Source organism: Ixodes scapularis, unplaced genomic scaffold (assembly GCF_016920785.2).
Source record: "Ixodes scapularis isolate PalLabHiFi unplaced genomic scaffold, ASM1692078v2 ptg001612l_1___fragment_1__unscaffolded, whole genome shotgun sequence".
Lineage (NCBI taxonomy): Eukaryota > Metazoa > Arthropoda > Arachnida > Ixodida > Ixodidae > Ixodes > Ixodes scapularis.
In genome coordinates this window covers 172,218-198,539 of record NW_024610176.1, presented here as the reverse complement: position 1 = coordinate 198,539, position 26,322 = coordinate 172,218, and the positions used below count along the sequence as shown (strand labels likewise).

General features: G+C 45.8%; 1 protein-coding gene across 1 annotated transcript; it reads right to left on the bottom strand.

Moving 5' to 3' along the window:
- On the bottom strand, nucleotides 1–26,322 carry LOC120836099 (zinc finger protein 782-like). The gene is made up of 6 exons (XM_042288297.1): nucleotides 26,220–26,322; nucleotides 23,751–23,843; nucleotides 22,211–22,261; nucleotides 20,524–21,189; nucleotides 333–572; nucleotides 1–116 (listed from the first exon to the last, which is right to left on the bottom strand). Exons 1-6 carry the CDS (start codon nucleotides 26,320–26,322, stop codon nucleotides 1–3), a joined length of 1,269 nt encoding a protein of 422 aa, XP_042144231.1.

Genomic DNA, 26,322 nt, shown 5'->3' with positions numbered 1-26,322 from the left:
TCACTCGTCGGTGTCTATGCCTCCTTCAATGCCCAGAAGGTTGGGGCTTGTGGAACCAATGACCGCCAGCACAGCCTCAGCCAGCGGTGTCAGTGTGTGGTCGTTGCGCCCTGCGCCTGTGGAAGAAAAGGTTCTCTTTATGTTTTGTTTGAGCATTAAATTTTGTCTGATTGCAGCAGGCCCATTCATTGTTTTGATTTGATTAATAGCTTTATATCTCAATTGCTTCTATAATTTAGCCAAGAAAATGAGAAAGTGGAAAAAAACTTCTTTAGCACACAGAATGTGTGCTTCATTTTTATGTGCAGTAAAAACATGTATAGTAAACTCACCGGTCGTGGAGTCTGCTCTCTTCGAGAGGGTCAGTTCAGCGCGGCTGCGAGATTTGAGGTTTTGCCACTGCTTTTTGAGTTGCGGCACAGTGCGCAGCGTCGATGGATGCCGCGAATTCGCCACGGATGCGATCTCCTGCCACGCTTTTCTTTTAGCAGCTTTTGTAATATTGTTGTTAATTTTGTTCTTAATTATACGTTTTCGTTTCTCGATTTCGTAAACCAATTGAAAATTATCATCTTCGGACCAATTTGATTTCTTTACCTTGGGAGGCATCCGTGATGGACCGGCGACATCCATGTCTGCGTGCAGCAAACTCGGACGGCCGTCTGCTAACTTAATGATCGAAACATAATTATCAACTCTTATTGCAAACGCTTCCGAGAAAATACGTCCAGCACATTTCTTTTTCTTAAATAATTGGGCGTCTAAGGACACGCAAGCATTTCTGTAGACAACTTTATTCGGCGTACGCACTGGACGTCGACGACGGTGGTGACAGACGATAGCGTACGAAGCAATATGACAGCGTTGGTGCGCACTAAACTCTACCCAAAAGCGCGCATCGCTGACTTTTTTCTTCTTCTATTTTGCACAGAACCACGGTATGTGCGAGACATGTGCCGCAGTTTTGCGACTGTCGTCGTTTCTCTTTGTCCAAACCGATCGCAGCGTAGCAGAAGCAGACGATCTCTCGCTTGCCGCCTTGCGTCTCCGGCGCTTTCTTATTTGACAAGAGGTCACAACTCGTCACTTCCACGTCCGGAATCTTCGGCCGTGTTCCAAAATTTACTCGGTCTCACTGTAGGGTAAAGGTTTTGTACCTTTGCGATCGAAAACCTACCCGCGTCCGGCATTACTAGATTTTTGTTGTCACGTGACATGATCTGCCAGGGTAACTCGGATCCATTCGAGTAGATTTGGAACGCACCCTCTGTTTCCTCCGGTATTTCTTCAGGTTTCCCTAGATTCCCTCTCTAGGTACTGCTCACTCCGTTCTTGGCGGTCTGGGTGCCAGACTCAAGTCCGGACTTGAGTCACGACCGCGCCGGAGACCGTGCTGGATCCGTCTTGGTCTCGGTCACGGTCTCAGCCGAGACCGCCAGGCGCCTGAGTCAAGACTTGAGCCAAGACTTGAGTCAAGACTTTCTAGCAAGCGGCCCCAGTATTCTTAGGAAACCAGCTAGGTCCTCGCGGTAGATACGAGATGAAATCTTTGTTACGAAAAAACAATTAAGGCTACAATCCACGCCGTGAAGATGGTTAGACAAGTGCGAAGCTGTGGTATCACCTGCAACGATTGCTCACTACACTGTTTACCCTTTTCTTGGAAACGCCAACAAGTGGGGCTCCTGTCCTTGACGTCCCAATGAACTTCCGGTTTATAAAAAGAATGAACGACGAGTTGCCACAGCAAGGAGGCTACCTTAGCACCGCTGCTTGATATGTAGATGAAACGTTTTACTACCGATTCTCCAGGTGAACGCCAAAGGAACGAAGGATTGCGAGATTTGTTAAATTGTTAAGCAAACTTGAGTTCTCGAAGGTGTAATATTGTACAGCCGGAGGCCCTCATTAAATCTCCAACTTTGTTGTTCGTGTAGCTTTCTAGGCTTGGTGACATAAGCAAGCTCAACAGGCTTGCAAAGGCGGTGCGACAATGGTAGCTAAACTCGTGGAGCAAAACATTATTCTCTTTTTGTCCGTAGCGGGGGGAGTGACCAAAAGAACGCCGCAAAGTTTCCTCCTCCCTGCGCGCGCTCAACTTCGCAACTTTTGACGAAAAATCTCCCGCGATCCCTAGGCGGTGCACGAGAGCACGAGACAGCGCGGGGAGGCGAGCGTTCACGCCGCTCGCTGTACGTTGTCTTTGAGCTCTCTAGCGCCGACAATCCCGTCATGCCTCGCCCAGGCATGACGGGAGGAGCGAGAGCAAACAACGAGAGTTCGTCAACTACGATGAGGCCTTCGCACAGCGGAACTGAAAGAAAAAGTTGGTTTTCTGCTCGAAATCGCGTCCCGCGGGTCACAAACTCAAACGCGAGCTTGAATTGTAAGCGTCTGATATTTCACGAAGGGAGGAATCGACGGCCCATGTTTTATTTGCAAAATTTGAGTCGTTTTGTAGCCGTACAGACGCTGAAACCTATCAGTGTGTAATGAAAGGCCAAGGGCAACCACAGAGGCCGCGAGATCTGGCATCATTTGTGTATGGGTGAAAAGTGGAACCTTTTTCGACAAAGCTCCCACAGCAGAAACCTGTGATGCATTCACTCAGCGTCCGGGAAGGCTAAACATGGAGACGTTGCCCGAGACTCAAGCAAAGTCATATTTGAACGGCAGCTATCTTGCCCCGTCATATTTTGTTTTGAAAAATCTCTCGTTCTCAATGCCCTCACCAGGGAAATAAAAAGTCTTACGAAACATACTGCTAGATGTTCAAAAGAACTAGATTTAAGCCGTATCCTTTCAGTGGTTCCCTCATAATACTATGCTTAAAACGAAGCAAGCTCTTGCGAGTACAGTGCCATCAATTTTCTCAAGTGTAGGCTGTTTTGTAGTCAGCTGGTTTCGGAAACTTACACCGTAGATATCTCTGACAGCCGAGTTGCTTAAGTGGAAGTCATCGAAAATGCAAGTTCCACATTGCAGCAACCAACGTTTATATAGATGAACGATGGCAGCGACTGGCACTCTCGCATTCCCACCCATCACGTCGAACAAAAAGGCGCTAGTTTCGGTTTGAGGTCGGTACTTTTCTACAACATCTGTGGCGACAGCATCAGTCTGCACTCGGTGCATTCAGCAAGTTCGTTCGGGGCCGGTTCTCCGTGCTGCACTCGGCGGGTGTAATGCGTTAGAACTCTAACAGTGCAAGTCTGGATAGCGAATCGGGAGCCCCTCACTGGCCTCGCCGGCGGCCATTGCTTGACAACAGGCAATACGCCGCGTCCTGTGTAGTTCTCCCTTCGTTTTCGTCCTTGTTGCTTTGGCCTATTACACCATGAGGCAATACACGCAAGTCTAAGGGAGAAACCGCAAAAATTGGAAGCTTGTACGCGGTGCTCGAGGGCGAGCATTTTATGACGTGCTGCGATGATTATGTCGGGTTCTTGGAGATCAAATAGACATTCGTCAAGCGTTTGAACATCGATTAAAAACAAATTGGCCGGAGTACGATTGACTTTATCGACGTCGCTTGCTTCGGTTGCTAAATAAATGGCACGTTCAGCGACTGAACGGCACGCTCCGAGTTTCAGTTTGTCACGGAAGCCCTCACAGCAGTTCAAAGAAAAAGCTTTCACCATGAACCACTATGTACAGTCGCCGGCCATATGAGCTCCCCCGGCCGAACGCCGACCGGATCAGCGAAAATCCCACACGCGGCGCTTCGAACGTTGCCCCGCATTGGGAACCGGGCTATTGGGACCGAACCATTCCGTTATCAAAGGGGTGGACGCATAGCTTTTATCGGAATTTCAGCCTTTAGAAGTGTGAATCACGAAAACATGGCCGATTAGAATCGCCGTCTTCGGGTGTTGGCACCAAGTGTTCGGAGAGGACAGTATAATTGCTGATAAACTGGAGCGTGCTTTAGGCGCAGATAAAGCAGCACGGCTCGATCGATGCTTACAAATGTAAAGACCCTATGTTTGATATGATATTAGGCATGACAACAATGATCCCTCGGCAAGCGAGAAGTGGCTGACCAGGAAGCCATCTGCAAAGTCATCGTGTAGATAATTACCCTTGGCGAAGCAACACGCTACTGAGCGCAGAACAATAGAGTCTCTGCGATAAAACGCGTTCATGAAAAGTGCCTGAATCTTTATTCTGCTTCGACACAAATCTTTTTCTTTTTGTTATTTATATCATATCCTTATAGATTAAATAAATTATTTCAAAATCGCTTGTCATTGTCTGGTCTAGATTTAAGAAAGATTGTAAGAAAGTTTGTGCGTAGGATTACTCTTCGGGTAGGAAACATTTAAATGACAAACCGGTTTTGCAAATAAAAAATGTAGCATATAACATGTCAGAGATATGATGCAGCGAAGAATTGCGATAAGCCGTCTGCGCTTATTTACAACCGGAAGCGGGATTGTAATCTGCCGTGCTTCAGATTCTCGTTGCAAAACACGGAATGCTATGAAACTTCCTGCGTCCAACCCTTTGATAACTGAATGGTTTGGTCCCAATAGCCCGGCTCCCAGAACGCGGCAACGCTCGACGCGCCGCATGCGGCATTTTCGCTGCTGCGGTCGGCGTTCGGCCGGGGGAGCTCATATGGCCGGCGACTGTACAAGCGGTCAAAACGAGGCGAATGTCCCCAGTAAACGCATTCTAACTTATCGTTTGCTGAGCTTTGATGACTCCGAAACCACGGATGACTCCTCGATAACTCTCGGTAGCCCTTGTCTCATTAAACACATTACAGTTAACGCCCAACAAAGCCGCCCTGGACCCTCAACCACACAACATTTAGTTAAACAAGATTGGTATTCTAACGCGTTAACAGTTAATAATGCGCACATGATTAACTGTTATTTGCGGAAACGCGATAGAAGTTGCATGGTAGAGAACAACCTACTAACATAATAATATTGAGTTTTTCCGTTTCTCCTATAGCATGCATAAGATCGTGTCAAGCGATGACTGCCGGTGGTGCCGCTCGACCCCAGCAATACAGGCCTCTATCCGCGATCTAGCCTCCTAAGAAATCAGTGGTGCCAGTGCTATTAGACATAAATCGTTTCTTTGCATCGGTACACCCATACCTGCCGGATGTCGGGACGAGGCGCAAAACCGTACATCCGGCCAATATTGAAGCCGGTTTTCGGCCGATATTGCCTCGACACTCGCCAAGAAGCAACGTGCTGTTTCGGCGACTCGTTTTTGTCATTTATTTGTTCAGCCATATTATTGGGTCCCCGGCCACAGTGTACACCCTAAAAAAGAAATGTACTGTGGTAACTAGACCTTGACGAGAAGCAGGCACGTAGCCAGAATTTTGTTTAAGGGGGGGGGGGGGGAAGGGGGGGGGGGCGCCGATGGCAAAGTGTTCTATGAGGGGGAGGGAGGAGAGGAGGCCCCAGCAAAATAGAAGATTTCGGGGGGGGGGGGGGGGGGGCGGGCCTTCTGCTTCCCCCCCCCCCCCTTGGCTACGTGCCTGACGAGAAGGGGTATTGTAGTTTTACATCTTTATAAAAAGGTGTAGTGCATTATCACACGTTTTAATAAACGTGTTTAAAAAATGACTCATTTTTAAAGGTGTGAGGTTTATATTTTTTATAAAGTCTATTGCTACACTTATTAGGGTGTTAATCATGGGAGACCCCACTTAAATGTATAGCCTGACGAGAAGGGGTATTGTAGTTTTACATCTTTATAAAAAGGTGTAGTGCATTATCACACATTTTAAGGAACGTGATTAAAAAATCACACATTTTTAAAGGTGTGAGGTTTACATTTCTTTTATAAGGTCCGTCGCTACACTTATTAGGGTGTTAGTTATGGGACACCCCACTTACATGTATAAAGGTGTGAAAATGTTTAATGGGTGTATATACCTCTAACGGAAGACAATCTGTTTCATGTGATTACATCGCGTGCCGATGAAACAATCTGTTGATGACACGTCGTTCGATGAACTGATTTGACCGCCAATGAGTGACGACTGCCAGTAGAATTTCGGGGAAATAATTCTGCCGGCTGCCGGGAGACTCGACCCTACTCAAGAATTACCCCGGTTCTTGCTTGCTTCCCAACATTCTGAATTGTATACAAGCTTATTAGTACCTCCTCGAATATTACAGAAAAAAAAACAATTGCAGCCGCAAAACCTCTGACAGCTGGGCTCACAGTCATGTTGGAGACTGACAGGTGCTCGTCAGTCGCCATCATGCCTTGAAAGCTACCGGCTCCGAACAATCGGAGCGCGCAGAGAACTTGTTGCTGCACGGTCCGAGGCGGCGAACGAAGCTCGTCGCAGAGTCAACGCACAACGGCTTTCGATAGCTGGTACTGTCGCCGAAAGTCGTCGTCGGGGAGTTGAAAAGCGCCCCCGGTGGTCTCAGTAGCGACACCAAAGGTGGCGGAAGATAAGCTCGGCCGCAGCGTACGGCACCGCCATGTTGACAAAGTTTAGCTTCGCCTCGATCCGAAGCGAAGATCTCGAGCTCAAACCACGGCTCTCGCGAAGTTCGGAAACGTCACTTTGACGTCAGCGACCACTTCGACAAACGAGGTTTCTTTTTTACACAAACTTAGGAGGGATTTTGAGCGTCAGCAGGTCGCCTAGGGACAATCTGCAAAGCATTAATTTTAGCTTGGCGTAGGGATGTAGCGACAAAGGGGCGCTACGTCATCGGCGAAGCCGTTCAATCAGCAGGCTCCTCGCGCCCCTCACGCGCCGCACGCGCGCCTCGATGAACTTTGCAACATTCTGCCTCTCTCAAAGAAATGAGCGTTCGAATGATTGACACCTCGCTCGGCGCGACGTCAGCGTCGCGAGACTCCAGTTAGCGCGTTCCGCAAACTTCGGGCACAAAGTTGTGCTTGACGAGTTTAGTGACCCAGAAGTCGCTTGGGACGGAAGCGGCACTTCATGTTTGTAAACAGCAAAAGGGTCTATACCAAATGATTGCCAAAAGGAAAGTAAATGCACTGTACAAAAAGCTTTTTGCATATGAAAGACTTCGTAGTCTGCCATTGCCGCAATCTTTGCGGAGAAATGCGTTCGGGGAGCGCTACATGCTTATCATCTATCATTTTGTCTTAGGTCAAATTTGGGGGTTTTACTTCCCAAACCAACGACGGGCATCTAACACGCCCCAGCGGAGGACTGGGGATTGATTTTGACCCCCTGCGGATCTTCTGACGTGCAACCGAAAGCTCGGTTACACGGCGAGGTTGCGGGCACCTCGGCCGGGATTTGAACCCGCCACCTCGGGATCCGTAGGCCGGCGCTTTGCCGGTGTGCGTGTATTTTCAGTATGAGCGAGTTTAATTTGTCGACGTGAGCTTCGGTTTCTCAGGGAGGAAGCAGTTGTGAACTTGATGCAAGTGCGACAGACGCTGAAGTATAATGAGAGGTATTACAAAGAACAAAGAGCGGGTTGCTGAAAATATAAGAATCAAAGAAAGAATAAAAATACTTCGGTACAAGGACAGACAGCACAGTTCTTTCAACTAGCAACAAACATTTACTGATGTATCCTTAAAATCGGGAGGGAGATAGTGCGTATTGAAGGAGACGTCAGTAAATGTTTGTTGCAAGTTGAAAGAACTGTGCTGTCTCCCTACTGAAAAAAAACATTTGAAATTCAAATGGGTGGCAAACTGGTAAATCAAACGGGTGCAAACTTGTCGACCCGTTTGGATCAAACGTGATTATGGGGTAAGGGTAGCCGTTTGAAACGGTACCCGCTCGAAACGGTACCCATTTGATACAGGTGCCCGTTTGAAACGGGTGCCCGTTCGACCTTGCACGTGACCACACGTTTGAACGTGCCTTTTGAATCGGTAAATTATGCGCTAGCCCTAAACGGGGATCGTCTGGTAGGTTGGTTATCTTAAACTTATTTAAGACGTTCCGAAACTCATAAACCTATTTATAACATGAAGGAAACACGTAGAACAAATGTGCTCACGTAGGTGTTTGCAAATGGACAGGAAAACAGACACAAAAGATTGTTTTCAACTCTCCTCAAAGTTTATTACGTCTTCTGTAGACAAGTACAAACGTGCAAGCAATCTGTGAAATGTGCGAGGCACTCTAAGCTTTTATACAACTGAGAGGATAGCAAACCAAACAAGAACCGAGGTAATTCTAGAATAGGAAGGTAGACTTTCGGGAAATTATTCGCCCGGCTGCCGCGAGAATAGTGGCTGCATAATTATATAGATAATCTGGAAGAGTACGAGCAGAAGAACGGTCATTCGTTGCCAAGAAGTAAGGTTGCAGTGCACTTACCTTAAAAATAGCGGACTTGAAAGATGTAATCCGCGATATTTGTCGACACGGTCAAAGCAGGACAACCACACAAACACAAATGAGAGGGAACGGCTTCTTGGAAGTTTCAACACGATGTGGCGCACAAGCTGTCAGTTGTCGAACCCAACCAAACCGCAAGATTTCCTGACTTCTTCGAAGAATCGCTTGTTGCCGATATAGGCGTCGGACTTTTCGAACACTGATAGCTTTCGTGCACATCCAATACGTTGTCGAGAGACATTCTAATAAGACTGCGGGGTTAGGTGACAGGTCGTAGCAGGTGGACGCGCGAAGGTCGAGCTGAAACTGACAACAAGCAGACAAAGAAAAAAGCCGCTGCTAGGCGCACCCTTCCGGATCTCGGTGCTTATCAGCGTGTAGCTCGCGCGCGGCTGCAGGTCACGTGACGGGTGACAAGAGAGGAGGTAGGGGGCGAGGACCACAGGGACGGCCCCTCTCCCTCTCCCCAGACATTCCAATAAGATGTGTTTTTGTAACCTCGAAAAAAAAAAAAAAACACGCGCACGTGCATTTTAGCACGCTTGAACCTTGGAAATGTCGGCGGGGCGGCCAGAAGCCCGGCTTGCGCCCGAGCGAAGAAAGTACTAGTTTGACCGCTGCAACGACGGGCGTGCTCTCGCAATGCTCGATGTTCTTGCAACCGCGTGTACGCGTGTTACCTTCGCTGCGTCTTGAATTAAACTGAAACGGAGTCTAGACGTACATTCTTTCACGCGGTCGCGTCTTCTGTGAGAGAGATTCGAGCTGAATAAGTAAATTGAGGCAACAAAGATGGACAAAGTTTTAAAGTTCTGTCAAAAATATCGGCTCACCGACGCCGCGCGTTTACGTAAAACAACAACAAAAAAAGGTGTTATTTTTAGTTCCAATATAAGCGAGCATCAGGGCAATTGAAATATAAATATAGTTACTTGCATTACGCGGACGATCTGAAATGGATGAACCGGCGCTCTCAGCCTTCCGGAAACATTGGCTGCCACGGATGAAACGCTAGGCGTGCCCACGCCGGCGATCTGTACGTTCAGTATCAAACGGGCTCCTGAGATCCGTTTGATTAAACCGGTACAGTTTGCAACATGGTCACCGGTTTGAGCAAACGTGCGACAACTTTGCCCAAACGAGTCGCCCATTTGCCCAGACGAGCGACCCATTTGCCCAACGAGCGACCCGTTTGACAAAGGAGTGACCTGTTTGTCCAAACAGGTGAGCGTTATGGCTCATACGGGAGACCCCTTTGAGCCATACGGGCGACCCCTTTGACAAACTGGTGACTGGTATGGTTAAACTGTTACCGGTATGGACCCGTTTATTTTCATATAGGCGCCAAATGGTTTTTTTCAGTAGGGCTGTCCTTGCCCCTAAGTGTTTTTTATTATTTTTTGATTCTTGTAGAGGTATTAGCCCCGAGAAGTTCGCGTGGCGCTCTCTTATGGCGAAGCGGAGTGACGTCACGGCGAGGACAAAATTTTTTCGACTCGCCCCGCTCGCCCTGTGGAGGCTGTGACGACGTTAGCTGTCACAGAGACGGCGCCAATGGGAGGCGAGGGGTGGCGGCCGCCTCCCCTCGCCTCCCATTGGCGTGGGGAGGCGGCCGTGACGACGACATGGCTCTCATGCCGCGTTTCTGCATTTCGCAGGAAATCCTGGCGTTTTTCCTGCTCTGGTTTTTACCCTTGGCTTCTGCTTCGACCGGGATCTCGGTTCCGCTGATGTCATCGTCTGAGATCAGCAGCCACGTGTGCCTCTTCAGCAGCATCACCTTGGATCGGCCGTCTCGGATACTCCCAACCTTCGGCACAACGGCGTCAGCAACAGCGACATCAGTTCCCCTCCCCTACTTAAACAGCATGCCACGCGAACACTACTCCAGTGGGCTCGGGAGCAGTGACGACGACATGGCTCTCATGCCGCGTTTCTGCATTTCGCAGGTGTGTAAACAATTTTCACTCTACGCTAAAAAATGCGACAATCGTTGCCTTCTTTTGCTCCCGAGCCCAGGAGAGCTGAGTGATATTGCTTGTGATTGTTTTTCGATGGTGTTATTGTTGTTGCGCTCCGGCGACGTCGAGACGAATCCGGGCCCTCTTACTCGTTCAGAGGCTGCTCTTGAGGTTGAATCTCTACCTGATGAGCCCTCCGAGCAGATGCCTGTTATTTTTAACCTTCTGAAAGACCTTCAGGCCCGCTCTATTCATTCGGCAAAAAGTCAGGCTGAATTGGTCGCCGACGTAAAGTCAATAAAGGCTGGTCAGAAAAACATAGAAACTAAAGTCGGTCACATCCAGCAAAGGTTGGATACCTTAGAAGAAAAAACAAAAAAACTTGACAGTTTAGATCAAGATTTGGCCGGTGTGTTGGGTTCCGTGAAAGTCTTGACCACCCAGCATGACTCTTTACAGTCGCGGCTAGACGAACTGGAGGACAGGTCACGGCGCGACAACCTTATATTTCACGGAATTCCTGATTCTCGTGAATCATGGCAACAATCGGAAGAACAATTGCGGAAATTTCTTGCGGGAACCGTTGACACCCTTTCGGGCGGTGCAATTGAGCGTGCTCATCGTTTAGGGTTCTACTCGGAAAATAAATGTCGCCCCCTCATAGTTAAAGTTTCAAGCTACAAAATAAAAGACAGCATACTTTCCGCACGCTCCAAATTGAAAGAAAAGAACATCAATGTTAGCGAGGATTTCTCTCCTGCTACGCGTTACGTTCGGAAAAAACTAATTGAGTTTGCTAAAAATCAGCCAGAAGCACCACCGTTTCAGCTTCGCTATAACAAACTAGTCATAAATAGGAGACAGTACACGTATGACACTGCAACTGAAAGCGTGATACGATTTGCGTCAGATCATACCCCTGATAACCAACAGCCCAGTCTGCCGACACGTGGTCTGAGATAAGAAAACGCGAGGGGCAGTGGACGAATTTTATCTAATGTTTCGGTACTTTTTTCTAACATTCGGAGCGTTATTAACAAGCGTGATTCCTTAACTTCTGCAGTAGATAGCTGTAGTGCTGACGTAATAGTGCTAACTGAAACCTGGCTGCACTCTCAGTTCCGTGATCATGAAATTTTCCCAGACGCACATCGTTTTTCTGTTTATCGCTGTGACCGCATAACCCGTCAGGGAGGCGGTGTTCTTTTGGCGATATCTAAAGAATTTCCATCTCAGTGTATATATGTCCCCAGTGACTTAGAGATTGTGTGGGCTATCATGGAAGTGGGCCACAAAAGAATTGTCATCGGTGTTTGCTATCGCCCCCCCACTATTTCGTCTAGTTTTGTAAACGATCTACACGATGTAATCAACCTTGTCAGAACTCGCTATCCCACGTTACCTTTATTTTTGTTTGGGGATTTCAATATTCCAAATATAACATGGGATGGTGAGACACCCAGTATGGCCCCCTTTTCCACCTTAGCTAATGCATTTTTAGAAATGTGCTCTGTCTTTTCATTCACACAGCTTCTGAAACAACCTACCAGAACGACCTCATCTGTCGCAAACGTCTTAGATCTCATACTAACACCTCAGCCCGATCTTGTATCTGACATCAGTTATTTACCCGGCCTGAGCGATCATTCCCTGCTATCACTACACTTAAACCTGTCGCGACCTAAAACCATTAAAAAAGTGAAAACTATTCGAAACTACAGGAATGCGGACTTTGAAGCCATTAATTCTGAATTATCCGTGTTTCTTGATATTTTTTTGAAGGATTTTGATAAACGTAGCGTACAAAATAACTGGGATATGTTTGTAACCAAGGTTAATGCTCTAACGAATAAGTACATCCCTACTCGCACTATTATCTCTAACAGTAACGCACCGTGGTTTAACGTTCGCATTAAACGTCTATCTAACAAAAAAAAACGACTGTTCAGGTCAGCTAAACTTTCTTCAAACGATGCGCGCTGGGCCGCATATCAGCTTGCTTCCGAGGAATACGTAACAGCGATAAGAGAAGCTAAAGCAGAGTATCTTCAAAATACTTTGCCAGTCATGCTAACAACTGACACAAAAAAGTTTTGGCGTGTTATTAACCCAAAAGATAATAACGATATCACCCTCGTCAACAGTGATGGTAATGTCATTCCCTCTAATCAATGTGCCATCGTTCTTAATGATATATTTTCACGCAATTTTTCCGTAACTACAGACGTCCCATTGCCTAATGTAAACTCATGTGATTACCTTGCAATGTTTCCTGTTATTATTGATCCCAGTGGTGTTGAAAGCGTAATTAGATCACTCAAACAATCTTCTGCCCCTGGTTGCGATTTAATTGACCCAAAATTTTTAAAAAGTACCAGTGTTTATTCTTCTATCATTTTATCAAAAGTTTTCCAACAGTCCCTTGACGATGGTTATCTCCCTGCTGAGTGGAAGGTGGGAAAGGTTGTTCCACTCCACAAATCAGGTAACAAGAATTCTCCCCTTAATTATCGACCCATTTCGCTCACAAGCATCCCGTGTAAAATTTTTGAGCACATTCTGTTTTCTAACCTCGCTAACTTTCTTGAATCGAACTCATTTTTCACACCTTCACAACACGGCTTCCGTAAAACTTATTCGTGCGAAACTCAATTGGTATCTTTCACTCATAAACTAAACGCCATTCTTGACCGATCATCACTCGCCGACTGCATATTTTTAGACTTTTCGAAAGCATTTGATAAGGTGTGTCATAAGCTTTTACTTCTTAAATTAAGTCAGCTTAATCTCTATCCCAAACTTCTTATATGGCTCGAATACTTCCTCATTAACCGTTCTCAGTTCGTTTCAGCTAACAGCCTCACATCTCCCCCAAGTGGCGTCCACTCCGGCGTGCCCCAAGGCTCTGTGCTTGGCCCTCTCCTTTTTCTTATCTACATTAATGACCTCTCTTCTTGTGTTTCTTCCCATATTCATTTGTTTGCAGATGACTGTGTAATTTTCCGGGAAATTTTATGTGATAACGATATAACCACTCTTCAATCTGACCTTAACGCCATCTCTGTATGGTGCAAAACATGGTGCATGGAACTAAACATTAACAAATGTAAACTTATGCGTGTCTCTAGAAAAAATATTAACTCGCCCGTCTACTCTCTTAATAATGTGCCTTTGGACGCCGTATCTTCTTATAAATACCTTGGTGTCCACATTTCATCTAACCTAACTTGGAGCGTTCACACCTCGTACGTCATTAATAACGCTAACCGCATGCTGGGTTATCTTCGACGTAACTTTGCTAAAGCACCTTCATCCCTAAAACTACTACTCTACAAGGTCCTCATTCGCTCTAAACTCGAATATTCCGTTTCGGTTTGGGATCCAAGCCACGAAAACTTGATACACTCACTTGAAATGGTTCAAAATAATTCTGTTCGTTTCATATTGTCTAACTATAATAGAACTGCAAGCATCAGTACAATGAAATCTAACCTTGATTTGCCATCCCTAACATCCCGCCGCAAAATCTCTCGTCACAACAACAATCTCTCGTCACAGCAACAATCAAAGATCCCCAGCAGTTCAAGAACGCCATAGCTAACATTGTATAAATAAGAGTCAATTTACTGTACTAATAACCACTGCATTTTTTAACTTTATACTTATACATTGTACCCACTCCCCTCTCTAATGCCTTTGGCCCTGAGGGTATCTGAAATAAATAAATAAATAAATAAATAAATAAATAAACGAGCATTAAATACAAATGAGCATGAGTTTAAATCCCCTCCTTACCAAACGCTTCTTTTTTTTTTTTGCGAGAAGCAGATAAGCGGCATACAGCGAACGAGGAAGACATGTCCCTCGGTAGCATTTACAAGCAAGAAAGCATCTTGCAATGCCTCTAGACAAGACAAGACCAGGTGACACGATAAGTTCAGATAGCTCCTAGAAGAGCTTAAAGCGGGAGGGAGCCCACGGCCATGTGGGTGCCGACTGTCTCCTCCAGAGTCTCTTTTCAACTGGCAAGAAAAATGATCGGTCAACTGGTTGTTAGAGCTTTCATAGAGCGGCACGTGCTCCCCGCGCTTCATTACATATCCGTGATAGCTAACAGTGATATTCTTGGTCTAGGCAGCTTAGACATTTTATTTTGTCGAGTAATCACAGCACCAATAACTTTCAGCCTGCCACCAAAAAGCCACTAATGCCGCTTTCATCCGACTTTTTATTAAGGCCAAAGCCTTATATGTCTCATCGTTCAGTCGACCTTGAGAAAACATTGGCGACGCGAAATGTCCTAAAATTCGCCAAAAGTATGTCGTCAGACAGCGCGCTGTCTTCGGAGGTTCGCTATCACCGGGTCCAATAAAACGGCGCCAAAAGTGCGTCGTCAGAAAGTGCGCTGTCTTTGGAGGTTCGCTATCACGTTTACTTGACCACTCGGGCAAATTAGAGGCAATGAAATTAAGAAGGATGACAAAGGGAATTAAGAGGAATCATTAAGTAAATCATGTGTCTTTATTTAACGCATTGTCACTTGGGCTTTCGCTCTCAAGTCGTCTTAGGGATAACATAGGAGACCCTGTGTTTTTGTCTTGTCTGTTGTGAAACCGCCCAACTATCGGAGCCTGCCTTCCATAATGTGGTATGAAATCTTCAACCGTCGTGCCCGCTGGGAGCGACCACATCTGAACTCGAAAGCTCAACTCAATAACTGAACGGGAGTCACTGTCTCCCATTCAATTATCATCGCTTTCCTGATATTTAATAATGTTTCGAAAGCCCATGCCTCCCTCAAAATGCTGTGTGCCTCCCCACTGCCTCCCAACTATGGAAAGCCTGCCGCCGTCCCTGAGCTGTCGGCGCACTCGCTTCTACTGAATTATTTTTGCGCGTATTTTTCGTAGGAAGTGTAAATTTTCATATCTGGCTTTATTGAGGTGTGGCCTGTAGCTGCAGGCGAAACTTCAACCAACAAAAAAAAAATTAAATTTGGGAGTTTTACGTGCCAAACCTACGACGGGCACCTGGCACGCCCCAGCGGAGGACTGAGGATTAATTTCGACCACCTGGAGATCTTTTGACGTGCAACCGAAAGCTCGGTTACGCGGCGCCTCCTCCGCAATAAGCCTCCGTCAGATTGCGGGCACCTCGGCCGGGATTCGAACCTGTCACTTGGGAATCCGTCGGCCGGCGCTCTCGCCTCGGAGCCAGCGAGGTGGCCAAACTTCAACCAACGTTTCAGGCATGGTTGACAGGGCATGCAACGCATGAATCGCAGCTCGCATGTGAAAGAAAAAAAATATGAAGACATTTGCAGGAGCATCACTATACATTTACATCTCACGCAATCAATGCTGCTGATGGTCTGAATAAACAAGTGACGTCATGCTAGGGAAGAATGGGCCCCCGCACCATACCGGTGGTTGACCTCACACCGCGCGGATGCGCTCACCAAGGCGTAGGATATCGCTAAGTGACCGGACATGCACCATATTTTCAAAAATGCTACCAGTTATGTTACATGTGAACTTGGAAAAACGTGCCGAGCTTAGGTGATGACGTTAGCCAGTAAGTGCATAATTTTTCGGCATTGGCGCGATCGCGCTACGAGCAGAAAGTTTCGATATGCCACCGACGCAGTTTTAAAACATAAAAACTGTCGAGTCTACAAAAAAAAAGAAAAAGAAAAGCTGAATTGCGTGCTTCAACATTTGACGAGCGGCTCTAGGAGTCGCTTGTAGGAAAATTGTTACGATTTTGCGAAATACTGGTAAACAACGCAAGGCTACCGTCATAATCTAAACCCTGAGGCAAGGACAAATCAAAAGATGGAGGGTTTATATTATGATGTTTCCTAACCGGCTCGCCTGCATGCTTTCGCTCCTTGCTAAGATTACCCTTCTCGCGGATGGCACAAACCGATGCCTTGCAGCGGCGGTGTCTCGGCGAGCTTGCCCACGGGGGCCGCCGCCAATTAACCGATCGCCGTCTGGCAGGGCTCGCTTCGCGACAATCGCCCGTACTCGGCCCGGGAACCCCTAAGGTACGCTCGAAGCGTATAAACGGCGTTGTGTAACGAAAGACAAAGGCCATCTATACCACGAACGGGCAACAGCCGATGCAAAGGCGTGCGTGAACGTAAACAACGGTAGAAAAGTGCCGTTGCTCGCCCTTGCGAAATGCGTCCCGCAAACTCGGTAATCCGCGGCTGCATCCCCTTCCTGCCGCTCATACTTTCGCTAACTTCACGGCTACTCTGTCTCGCGGGGCTTGCGACGAAACGATCGGACGATCGTCAGAATAAGCAGTAATTGCTACAGCCGAGGGCGGCGCAGTTTACCATTGCTTTCGCTGCGAAGGGCTGTCGAGTCAACCACTAGCATAGTGGATACCGGTGTTCGACGTCATCATGTGACGTAGGTGCAATATGGCATGTATACTACTTTTTGTATCTGTTTTTAAACAAAAACTCCGAAGCAGAAAAGCTGCATGCTGCTACAGCAACATGTTAAATATAGTCTTGGCCATGAAGAGAGAATCGGAACTGAGACAGCCCAAGTACAGGGGCAAAGTAATGAAAGTAGGAACATTTATTTATATACCCTGCTCGCATTCGTCCCTTGCTGGATTCGGATAGTATTCCAATGAACTTCACTGGTGGTATCTGTGGACTTGTTTATACCATCCCTCAAGTAATCTACAACAAACGAAAGCGAAGGTGTCTAGCTCATTAATAACCCCTTAGGCTCTAAAATGGAGATTTTAGCTAAATCAAATTGTCCTAAAGCTAAAATACCAGAAGCTTTTCTCACGCAAACTGTGACCCTAATAGGTTCTACATTTTCTGCTACTAGTGAAGCATCTACCACTGTTCATGCAATTCGAATGCTTGCTGTTCCTCCAGTTTTGCTCTGTTGCCAGAGTGAAGCTGTAGGAAGTTTGGAGGGTGAGGAAGCTTTCGTAGACCTGCAGCAGTGTCTCTTTTAATTGGAAATGACAATTCAAACTAAACGGTGTATTTTCCGAACACACAAGGCTGGAATAAAGAATGTCGGGAAAAAGTATAAACATTCTAAATTAAGATAATAATGATGTGCATATTTTTTGGCAGTTCAATGCGTCTCATAAATGCGACTGGGGGCAATTTGACCGTTTTTCCTGCTACCATACAAACTAATTTCATCTTCTAAAAAATAAAACATGACTGCATACGCGTGTGAACTATAGCATTAATTCACAAAGAAGCTACATTTATGTAAAACAAGCCTCTTCCACGAGCACCTCAAAGGTCGTCAGACCCATGGCCTTTAAAACATCTGCGAACCAGCGCATGCAGAGTGGCACGCGCAGAGTTGGGGTCGCGAGCTAACTTGCCGACCCCCTAAAAGCCTCTGATAGATGCCATTTGGAATGCCTGCAAAGCAGTGTGTAATATTCTCCTAACTCATGAACAGAATTTTACCGTCTAAAAAACACTTACGCCACCGCTTCACTCAGGGCGCGGCGACCACAGCGAGGCTTGTCTTTGCTCTCGAGATTCCGGCGGTTGAGTGAGGTCACTGTGGGGCAGAGCGCAACCATCCGACAGATGGCAGAGGCCTGGTGCTCGCGGCAGATATGCTTTATTTGACATGAAAATTTTCATGTTCTTCGTTCGTTTGGCATGCTTGGCTGTGAAAAGTAAAAAAAAATTCATCCTATCTCACTTCGCTGTGAAAAATGCTCGCTTCTTTTTTTTTTTAGATTTTAGCTTTAGAAGCTTTACACACGAGCATTAAGGAAGGTAAGTCTGAGTAAGATATGAAATATATGATGCTTTCCTCTCTACTTTAGCGTCAAAGCTCTTTATCATTTTTTTCGACAGCTCTACATTTTGAAGACCTTTAAAGGCCTAGTATTTCTTCTGGTGTTAATACAACATTTTTGTGTAGCCTGAATTAATGAAAGCGAGCTTTTCTTGGCCTCTGCATTGCTAAGTAAAGCTTATAGAGCATTGATTTTGTCTAGTGAGCATGCATCGTATGAATATAAACAGGCCAGATAAATGGAGCAACTTCAAGTGCTGTCTTCATTGAAGAGCAATCCCACTTGGAAAAACTTGTTTTTCTTGAATGCGGATACATTGCCGAAGCATGCCGAAAGACGTGGAGCGCATGCTGGAGGTTGGTCGTTCGGAAGAAACGCGCCGACGTTCTCAGTTTCCCAGTGATTCTAATTGTTGTTTTTTTTGCCTTCAGCAAATCCAGGGTGGGCCCAAGACTTCTAAACTCAGCACAAACTGCAAACAATCGAGACCCTGTCATCAGATTTTGTACATGCATCTGTAGGCCTTTCTACATGCTTCGTAACCTTATATTAGCTGCAGTGCCCCTTAAGCTATAAAAAAATGAACACTAAGCACTGTAACTAATCTATAAATCCTGGCAGACAGAGACAACTAAAGCACCCGGGAAGAAGTGCCTGGCGCAACAAAATAATGCAGTCACGTAAGTGCTAGGTAGTAATGGTTGAAAAGCAGCAACTGTCGTTTAACAATACACAATTGCGAAGATGCCTGTGCCGAGGAGTACCAGCCCAATAAAATCTGTCCGAAGTTAACCTAGACTTTCAATTCTCTTTTCCACACGATTTGAGGTTGCAGTGCAATGCACATGCATTAAACATCTGCGCTGAAAACATGATGTCTCCTCCTACATAAACCTGCTAGTGGGCAGGTATTGGGGTATTGTCAGGACCAACACCAGAAGTCGCCACTCTTTTAACTGCTACAGTGAGATCCCAGCATCAAGCAGGATGGCAAAGTGGGAACTTCCTAAAGAGCTACTCTGCCCGTGGCTAATTTGCCTCAGCAAAGATATGCAATCGAAGAAAAAAAAAGACAACACTGCGGGACCTTGACTCTCAACCTTTATTTCTGAAGAACAGTAAAACAGAATGCTGATTACATATTTATCTGCAGATTTTGTTCAAAATGAACGAAATAAACAAAAAGAAAAAATCGCCGCAATAAAGATATGCTTCCAAGTTAATTACACATTGCAAAAATAAACACATTGCACAACGATTCGAAAGATCCTGTAACCAGAGCCAATTCATGGCGAACTTAGTATTTTTGAGACTTAGCTACACTGATCCCTCTTTCTATTAAACAGTTATGTTAGCCATTACAGAAGCAGAGAAACAAACTATTCTCATGCGTTACACAAAAAAAGCAAAAGGAAGTTTCCAGCAAACAATTTGCACCTCAGTCGGAAAATTCTGATGCAGATGGCTAGGTAACCTGGAAACAAATGCCAGGAACATGAACACGGAGCAAGAGAATACTGAGAACTAAACACAAGTGGAAGTGATATCTAAAAACAGGTGTCATAAATACCTGACTGTGAAGATGCCAGTGCAAAGGAGGAAGGCGAAAACACTTTGAATATGAGCATGTTAGTCAGTTCCAAATTATCCACAACTTCCATCAATGCAGTCCCAAAGGGCATTGCACTGTAATCATAAGGGCTACAGTGCCAATATATAACAAAACCTGCTGGGCAGTGTGAGGGAAACTCAAGTAGCAGTGTCCCAACCGGTAGCAAGAAATCTTGTGGTGCAAATACCATGGGGCAGGCTCAACTTACGGGTAAACTGCAAGGCATTCTACAGATGTGCATCTAGCTCTGGCAAATAAACTCGTATTTTAAGCAGTTTTGGGGGTACTGTTTGAACTTGTGAGGTTTTTTTAACAGTGTTTGACAATGATGGATCAGACTGCTATTATAAGGAAAGGCTTTGGGACACTGCTAGCACCTAAATGGCTTTTCACCAGTGTGTTCGATTATGCCTTTGCAGATGGGAATTCTGAGCAAAGGCTTGGGGGCACTGCTTGCACTTAAATGGCTTTTCGCCAGTGTGCATTAGAGTATGGCGTTGCAGATCGGAATTTCGAGCAAAGGCTTGGGGGCACTGCTTGCACTTAAATGACCTTTCACCAGTGTGTATTTGATTGACTTTTCAGAGAGGAATTTAGAGCAAAGGCTTTGGGACAGTGCTTGCACTTAAATGGCTTTTCACCAGTGTGTGCTCGATTATGGCTTTGCAGATGGGAATTTCGGGTAAAGGCTTGGGGGCACTGCTTGCACTTGAATGGCTTTTCACCAGTGTGCATTAGAGTATGGTGTTTTAGTTGGAAATTTCGAGTAAAGGTTAGGAGGCACTGATTGCACTTAAATGGCTTTTCACCAGTATGTGTTCCAATATGATTTTTAAGAGAGGAATTTCGAGCAAAGGCCTTGGGACAGTGCTTGCACATAAATGGCTTTTCGCCAGTGTGTGTTCGATTATGATCTTTCTGATAGGAATTTTGAGCAAAGGCTTTGGGACAGTGCCTCCACTTAAATGGCTTTTCACCTGCGTGTGTTTGATTATGCCTTTGTAGACTGGAAAATTGGGTGAGGGCTTTAAGACAGTACTTGCATGTGAATGGCTTTTCACCAGTGTGTGCTCGAAAATGCTTTCTCAGACTGGAATATTGAGCAAAGGCTTTGGGGCACTGCTTGCATTTAAATGGCTTTTCACCAGTGTGCACATTATTATGGCTTTGCAGATAGGAATTGCGAGCGAAGGCTTGGGGACACAGCTTGCACCTAAATGGCTTGACACCAGTATGTGTTTGATTATGAAAGGTAAGAATGGAATTATAAGCAAACTTTTGGGGGCAAAGCTTGCACTTAAATGGCTTTTCGCTGTTTTGCTTTTGAGTGTTTCCAAGCACTTGGGTTTTAGAGCCAGACATGGGAGGATGCTGGCACTTGGATTGTTTATCACCATGGGCAGCCAGGTGGCTCACAATTCCACGCTGATCTTTGGTGACATGGGTGCAGGAACAGCATGCAAACCATATATCCTGAATAAGGGTGGCGATGTGGGTTAGTTGGTTCATGCTGACGAAAAGGCAAACAGCGCGCAGAAAACGGGGACTAGAGGAAGTGCAGACAGGACAAGCGCTGACTCTCAACTGAAATTTAATCACAAGGAAACAAAACAAAGAAAACATCAACTCCGCCCACGTCACATGACAAATTCACCACGTGTCCAAAAAAAAACATCTCTTTGCTACTCAGGCCCAGTGACGTTTGGCTTACGCAGTTCGCGCCGGCTTTGATGATTGCATGCGCCTCTAAAATTTCTCTATTCACTCTTTCCCTACCTTTGCCAATGATACTAGTCTTACTGAAGATAGGTTTGCACCCACAACTATGACAATGCAACGGCAAATGCCTCCTACAGCTCCAACCACAGATCGCAACGACAAGTCATGCTCCCGCAATCTGTGATTAACACACCTGCCCGTCTGCCCGACGTATGCTTTCCCGCACGTTAGTGGAATCGTGTAAACAACTCCCACCATGCTTCACCGCCTGCTCGGTGAAGCATGAGCATCAATATGTTATTTGCAAGGTGGGAGTTGTTTACACGATTCCACTAACGTGCGGGAAAGCATACGTCGGGCAGACGGGCAGGTGTGTTAATCACAGATTGCGGGAGCATGACTTGTCGTTGCGATCTGTGGTTGGATCTGTAGGGGGAATTTGCCATTGCATTGTCATAGTTGTGGGTGCAAACCTATCTTCAGTAAGACTAGTATCATTGGCAAAGGTAGGGAAAGAGTGAATAGAGAAATTTTAGAGGCGCATGCAATCATCAAAGACGGCGCGAACTGCGTAAGCCAAACGTCACTGGGCCTGAGTAGCAAAGAGATGTTTTTTTGGACACGTGGTGAATTTGTCATGTGACGTGGGCGGAGTTGCTGTTTTCTTTGTTTTGTTTCCTTGTGATTAAATTTCAGTTGAGAGTCAGCGCTTGTCCTGTCTGCACTTCCTCTAGTCCCCGTTTTCTGCGCGCTGTTTGCCTTTTCGTCATATATCCTCGGTGACTTTCAATGGGTAGCTGGTCTCCTCCAACAATGTGGCTCCATAACCTAGAAAAACAAAAGTGTATTAACACACAAGGAAAGCCCAACGAAGATGGCCACTCAGTTTGGAAAAGAGTAGTCATTAATGGAGTTTTGCCACAGCTGCACAATTTAATATTTTGCTGTGCTTTGAAATTCAATTCACGGAACAGGTCAAATGCAACTGAAACCATTCCCTAATCCCTAAACTTGAACAGTAGAAATGCTAGAAAAAAAGTAATAACATTTTTATTTTGACTTCAAATTACACTTTAAATATCTTCTCAGATTTGAAAGTTTGTTTTCTAAAAATGACCTTTGGTGACAAAAATGTTTTTCCACAGTACCTTTAGATTTAGAATCTGGATCTGAATACTTTTTGGGGGCTGGATACTTTATTATTCAGTGGACCAAAAGCAATATTTCTGGAGACTGTTAGACATGATATTTTCCAATTGACAATGAGTTTGATTATGCAGGTCAGATAGAAAGCTTTCCGTGAAGTAATCAGTAAAAGAACTTGACGTGATGCAGTATGTCTCCCTAATATAAATGCCTCGCTATATAGACACAATTTTGGGGACCAATCCCTCCCTATGCAACTCTGCATTGTGCATATTAAAACCCGCAGTCCAGACTATGGACAGCTAGTTTTGGGAGCAAACTGGGTAAATACATGGAGGTTTGTCTCATTATTACAGGCACAAGAGGCACTTATAAAAATAAGAAAATCGATTAGTCAAGACTATTGCAGTAGATGCAGCAGAGAGGAGGTTAGACTGCCGGAGGAAACTATATAGACATCTTCCACAGGGGCGCCACCATCTTGAATTGTCGTCACTTCCAGTATGGGTGACGACAAAATAATAAAACGTTTCAACCTGTAACTAGCAAAAAAATAGAGGGGAGCCAAAACGAGAATGTGTGACGGTTAGGCTTATGTCCTAAATGACTTCTATTGGCGTGGCGACGGTAAAACAATGTTTCCGCCCATACTGGAAGTGACGACAATTCAAGATGGCGGCGCCCTTGTGGAAAAGGTCTATAGGGAGAACTGATTTAAAAACAACAATTAAGAAAACACCAACAAAAAATTGGCAACTCCCACGACAGGGGAATGAGGAGGGGGCATTTTTTTTAACTGATCCCTCGAGGGTCTTCCAACAATCACCTCCATGGCCCTGTGATATTGAGAGAAATGCATTGGCTTAAAAGCGGCAGATTCCCATTTTTTGTTTTTAAGCTAGGTGGCAAAAGCTAATGCCCGTTATAAAGGGCACAGCCATCAATGTCCAACCCTCCATTCATTCACATTTTGACCAAACATATAAACATGGTATTCTTATATGAATGAGCAAAGGCAAAACTTCCTGGGCCTAAGAGTACTTTAAATTGGACAGAACTTTATCTATGTTTCAATGAGCAAGAATGAGCAGCATGCCTTTGAAGTTTTCCTTGATGGAGAATCAGAAAAGCTATATCGAAACATTGCTACAGCATGGATCGATGAATGTACCTAGATCAGGCGTCTCAAACACGCGGCCCGCCACTCGCTGGGACGCAACCCGCAGGCCACTGGCTGCAAGGCGCCATTGCCAAGTTTTCAGAGCTAGAAATGACAAACGCCATACTTCATGTCGTCGATTCACTTCCATTTGAAACATAGTTCTGCTGTTATAGTTTTATTTTGCCTAGCTTTAATTTTTGCTTTCCAGCTTTTTACCATGTTAACCACAATTGAAACACAAGTATATTCAAGATTGCTGCTACTGAGGAAAGCAGAAACTGCCATGAAGAATATATATATATATATATATATATATATATATATTTATTGTGAACGAAGAAGGGAGAAGGTGATTCTAGAATTTATTGCATTAAAGCTAGGGAAAGGAAAAGAGAGCTGGCGAAAAATTGGGCCCTTTCCAACATTTGCAAGCTGAGATAATGTGCCACGTCACTGCCGCATGTCGGAAATAGCGCGGGCCTTAAATCAGCAAGAGTTGTCGTCTACCAAGTTAAGCGAATTCGAAACTGAACAGTACACAGAGAGCTGGTCAGAAATTGAGTCCGCCGAAACCAGTGGCCGGATGGTCTAATCGGTTAAGGCGTCGCCCCGGACAGGCGAAGGTCCCCGCTCCTGGCCCAATTTATCGCCAGCTCTCTTTCCCTTTCCCTAGCTTTAATCCCATAAATTCAATAATCACCTTCTCCCCCCTTCGTTCACAATATTACTACGGCTGCACTTGTGAATCTTCACTCATTCCCATTATAAATACGGTGCAGCCAGTCCCTATGGGGAGGAGTGGTTCCCTAGATATTTTGGAAGACGGGCCCTTTCCGACATTTGCAAGCTGAGATGACGTGCCACGTCACTGCCGCATGTCGGAAATAGCAGGGGCTTTAAATCAGCAATGGTTGTCGCTACAAAGCTAAGCGAATTCGAAACTAAACAGCACACAGAGAGCTGGTCAGAAATTGAGTCCGCCGAAAGCAGTGGCCGGGATGGTCTAATCGATTAAGGCGCCGCCCCGGACAGGTGAAGGTTGCGGGTTCAATCCCCGCTCCTGGCCCAAGTTTTCGCCAGTTCTCTTTCCCTTTCCCTAGCTTTAATGCAATAAATTCAATAATCACCTTCTCCCCCCTTCGTTCACAATGTTACTACGGCTGCACTTGTCAATCTTCACTCATTCCCATTATATATACGGTGCAGCCTGTCCGTATGAAGAGGAGTGGTTCCCTAGATATCTTGGAAGACGGGCCCATTCCGACATTCGCAAGCTGAGATGACGTGCCACGTCACTGCCACATGTCGGAAATAGCAGGGGCCTTAAATCAGCAACGGTTGTCGTCTGCCAAGGTAAGCGAATTCGAAACTAAACGGTACACAGAGAGCTGGTCAGAAATTGAGTCCGCCGAAACCAGTGGCCGGAATGGTCTAATCGGTGAAGGCGTCACGCCGGACAGGCGAAGCTTGCGAGTTCAATCCCCGCTCCTGGCCCAATTTTTCGCCAGTTCTCCTTGCCTTTCCCTTTCCTTAGCTTTAATGCAATAAATTCAATAATCACCTCCTTCCCTCTTCGTTCAGAATATTACTGCGGCTGCACTTGACAACAGCCCTTTCCAACATTTGCAAGCTGAGATGACGTGCCACGTCACTGCCGCATGTCCGAAATAGCAGGGGCCTTAGCTCAGCAACGGCTGTCGTCTGCCAAGTTAAGCGAATTCGAAACTAAAGAGTACACAGAGAGCTGGTCAGAAATTCAGTCCGCCGAAACCAGTGGCCGGGATGGTCTATTTGGTTAAAACGTCGCCCTGGACAGGCGAAGGTTGCAGGTTCAATCCCCGCTCCTGGCCCAATTTTTCGCCAGCTCTCTTTCCCTGTCACTTTCCTTAGCTTTAATGCAATAAATTCAATAATCACCTTCACCCCTCTTCGTTCACAGTATTACTATGGCTGCACTTGTCAATCTTCACTCATTCCCATTATATATATGTATATTTTTTTTAGACATTCTAAGTTCGCAGAATTTCAAAGTGAATTGTTCTATTAAAAAATGCCAGCAATGCTAACTTGCTATCACAACCGGTAAGGGCTAAAGTACTCCCATGAACAAATCAAATTTAAGGATGTCACTGGCAAAACTGCAAATTTACAAAAAGCAGAATGCATGAGGCTCCTCCTTTATAAATCCTCTCAGCCCCCCTCCCCCCCCCCTTCCACCTAACGTTGGCCCTCAACTCTTCGGGAGTGGGTTATCTGGCCCCCACAGTCAAATGAGTTTGAGACCCCTGACCTAGATCCTGAGGCCAAGAATAAGCACAGTTGCTTCTTTGACCTTTGTGCCAAAAGTTATGTCCCCATGCGACAATGCACTGCAAACCCGGACATTTACGTCGGAGACATTTAACAAAGTTGTAGCAAATAAACTGAGGCTTCTCAAATTATTTTGTATATGGGAAATGAGTGGGTGCACCAGCTCACGTCGCTTCCTCAACTGCCTGCGTGTCGTGGCCGTAGGCGTGCGCAGCGTTCCGCGCTCGAGGGGGCTTGACTCGCATGGAAGCGTCCCCCCTCCCCAATACAT

Bases quoted from the DNA above. Each gene is read 5' to 3' on its own strand.
- LOC120836099 (XM_042288297.1), bottom strand. From the start codon at position 26,322: ATGTATTGGGGAGGGGGGACGCTTCCATGCGAGTCAAGCCCCCTCGAG. The intron at 23,844-26,219 runs GTGAGCTGGTGC...TGTCATTTCTAG, and splicing joins CAGGCAGTTGAGGAAGCGAC to CTCTGAAAACTTGGCAATGG. The intron at 22,262-23,750 runs GTACATTCATCG...TTGTTTTTCTAG, and splicing joins GTTTGAGACGCCTGATCTAG to GTTATGGAGCCACATTGTTG.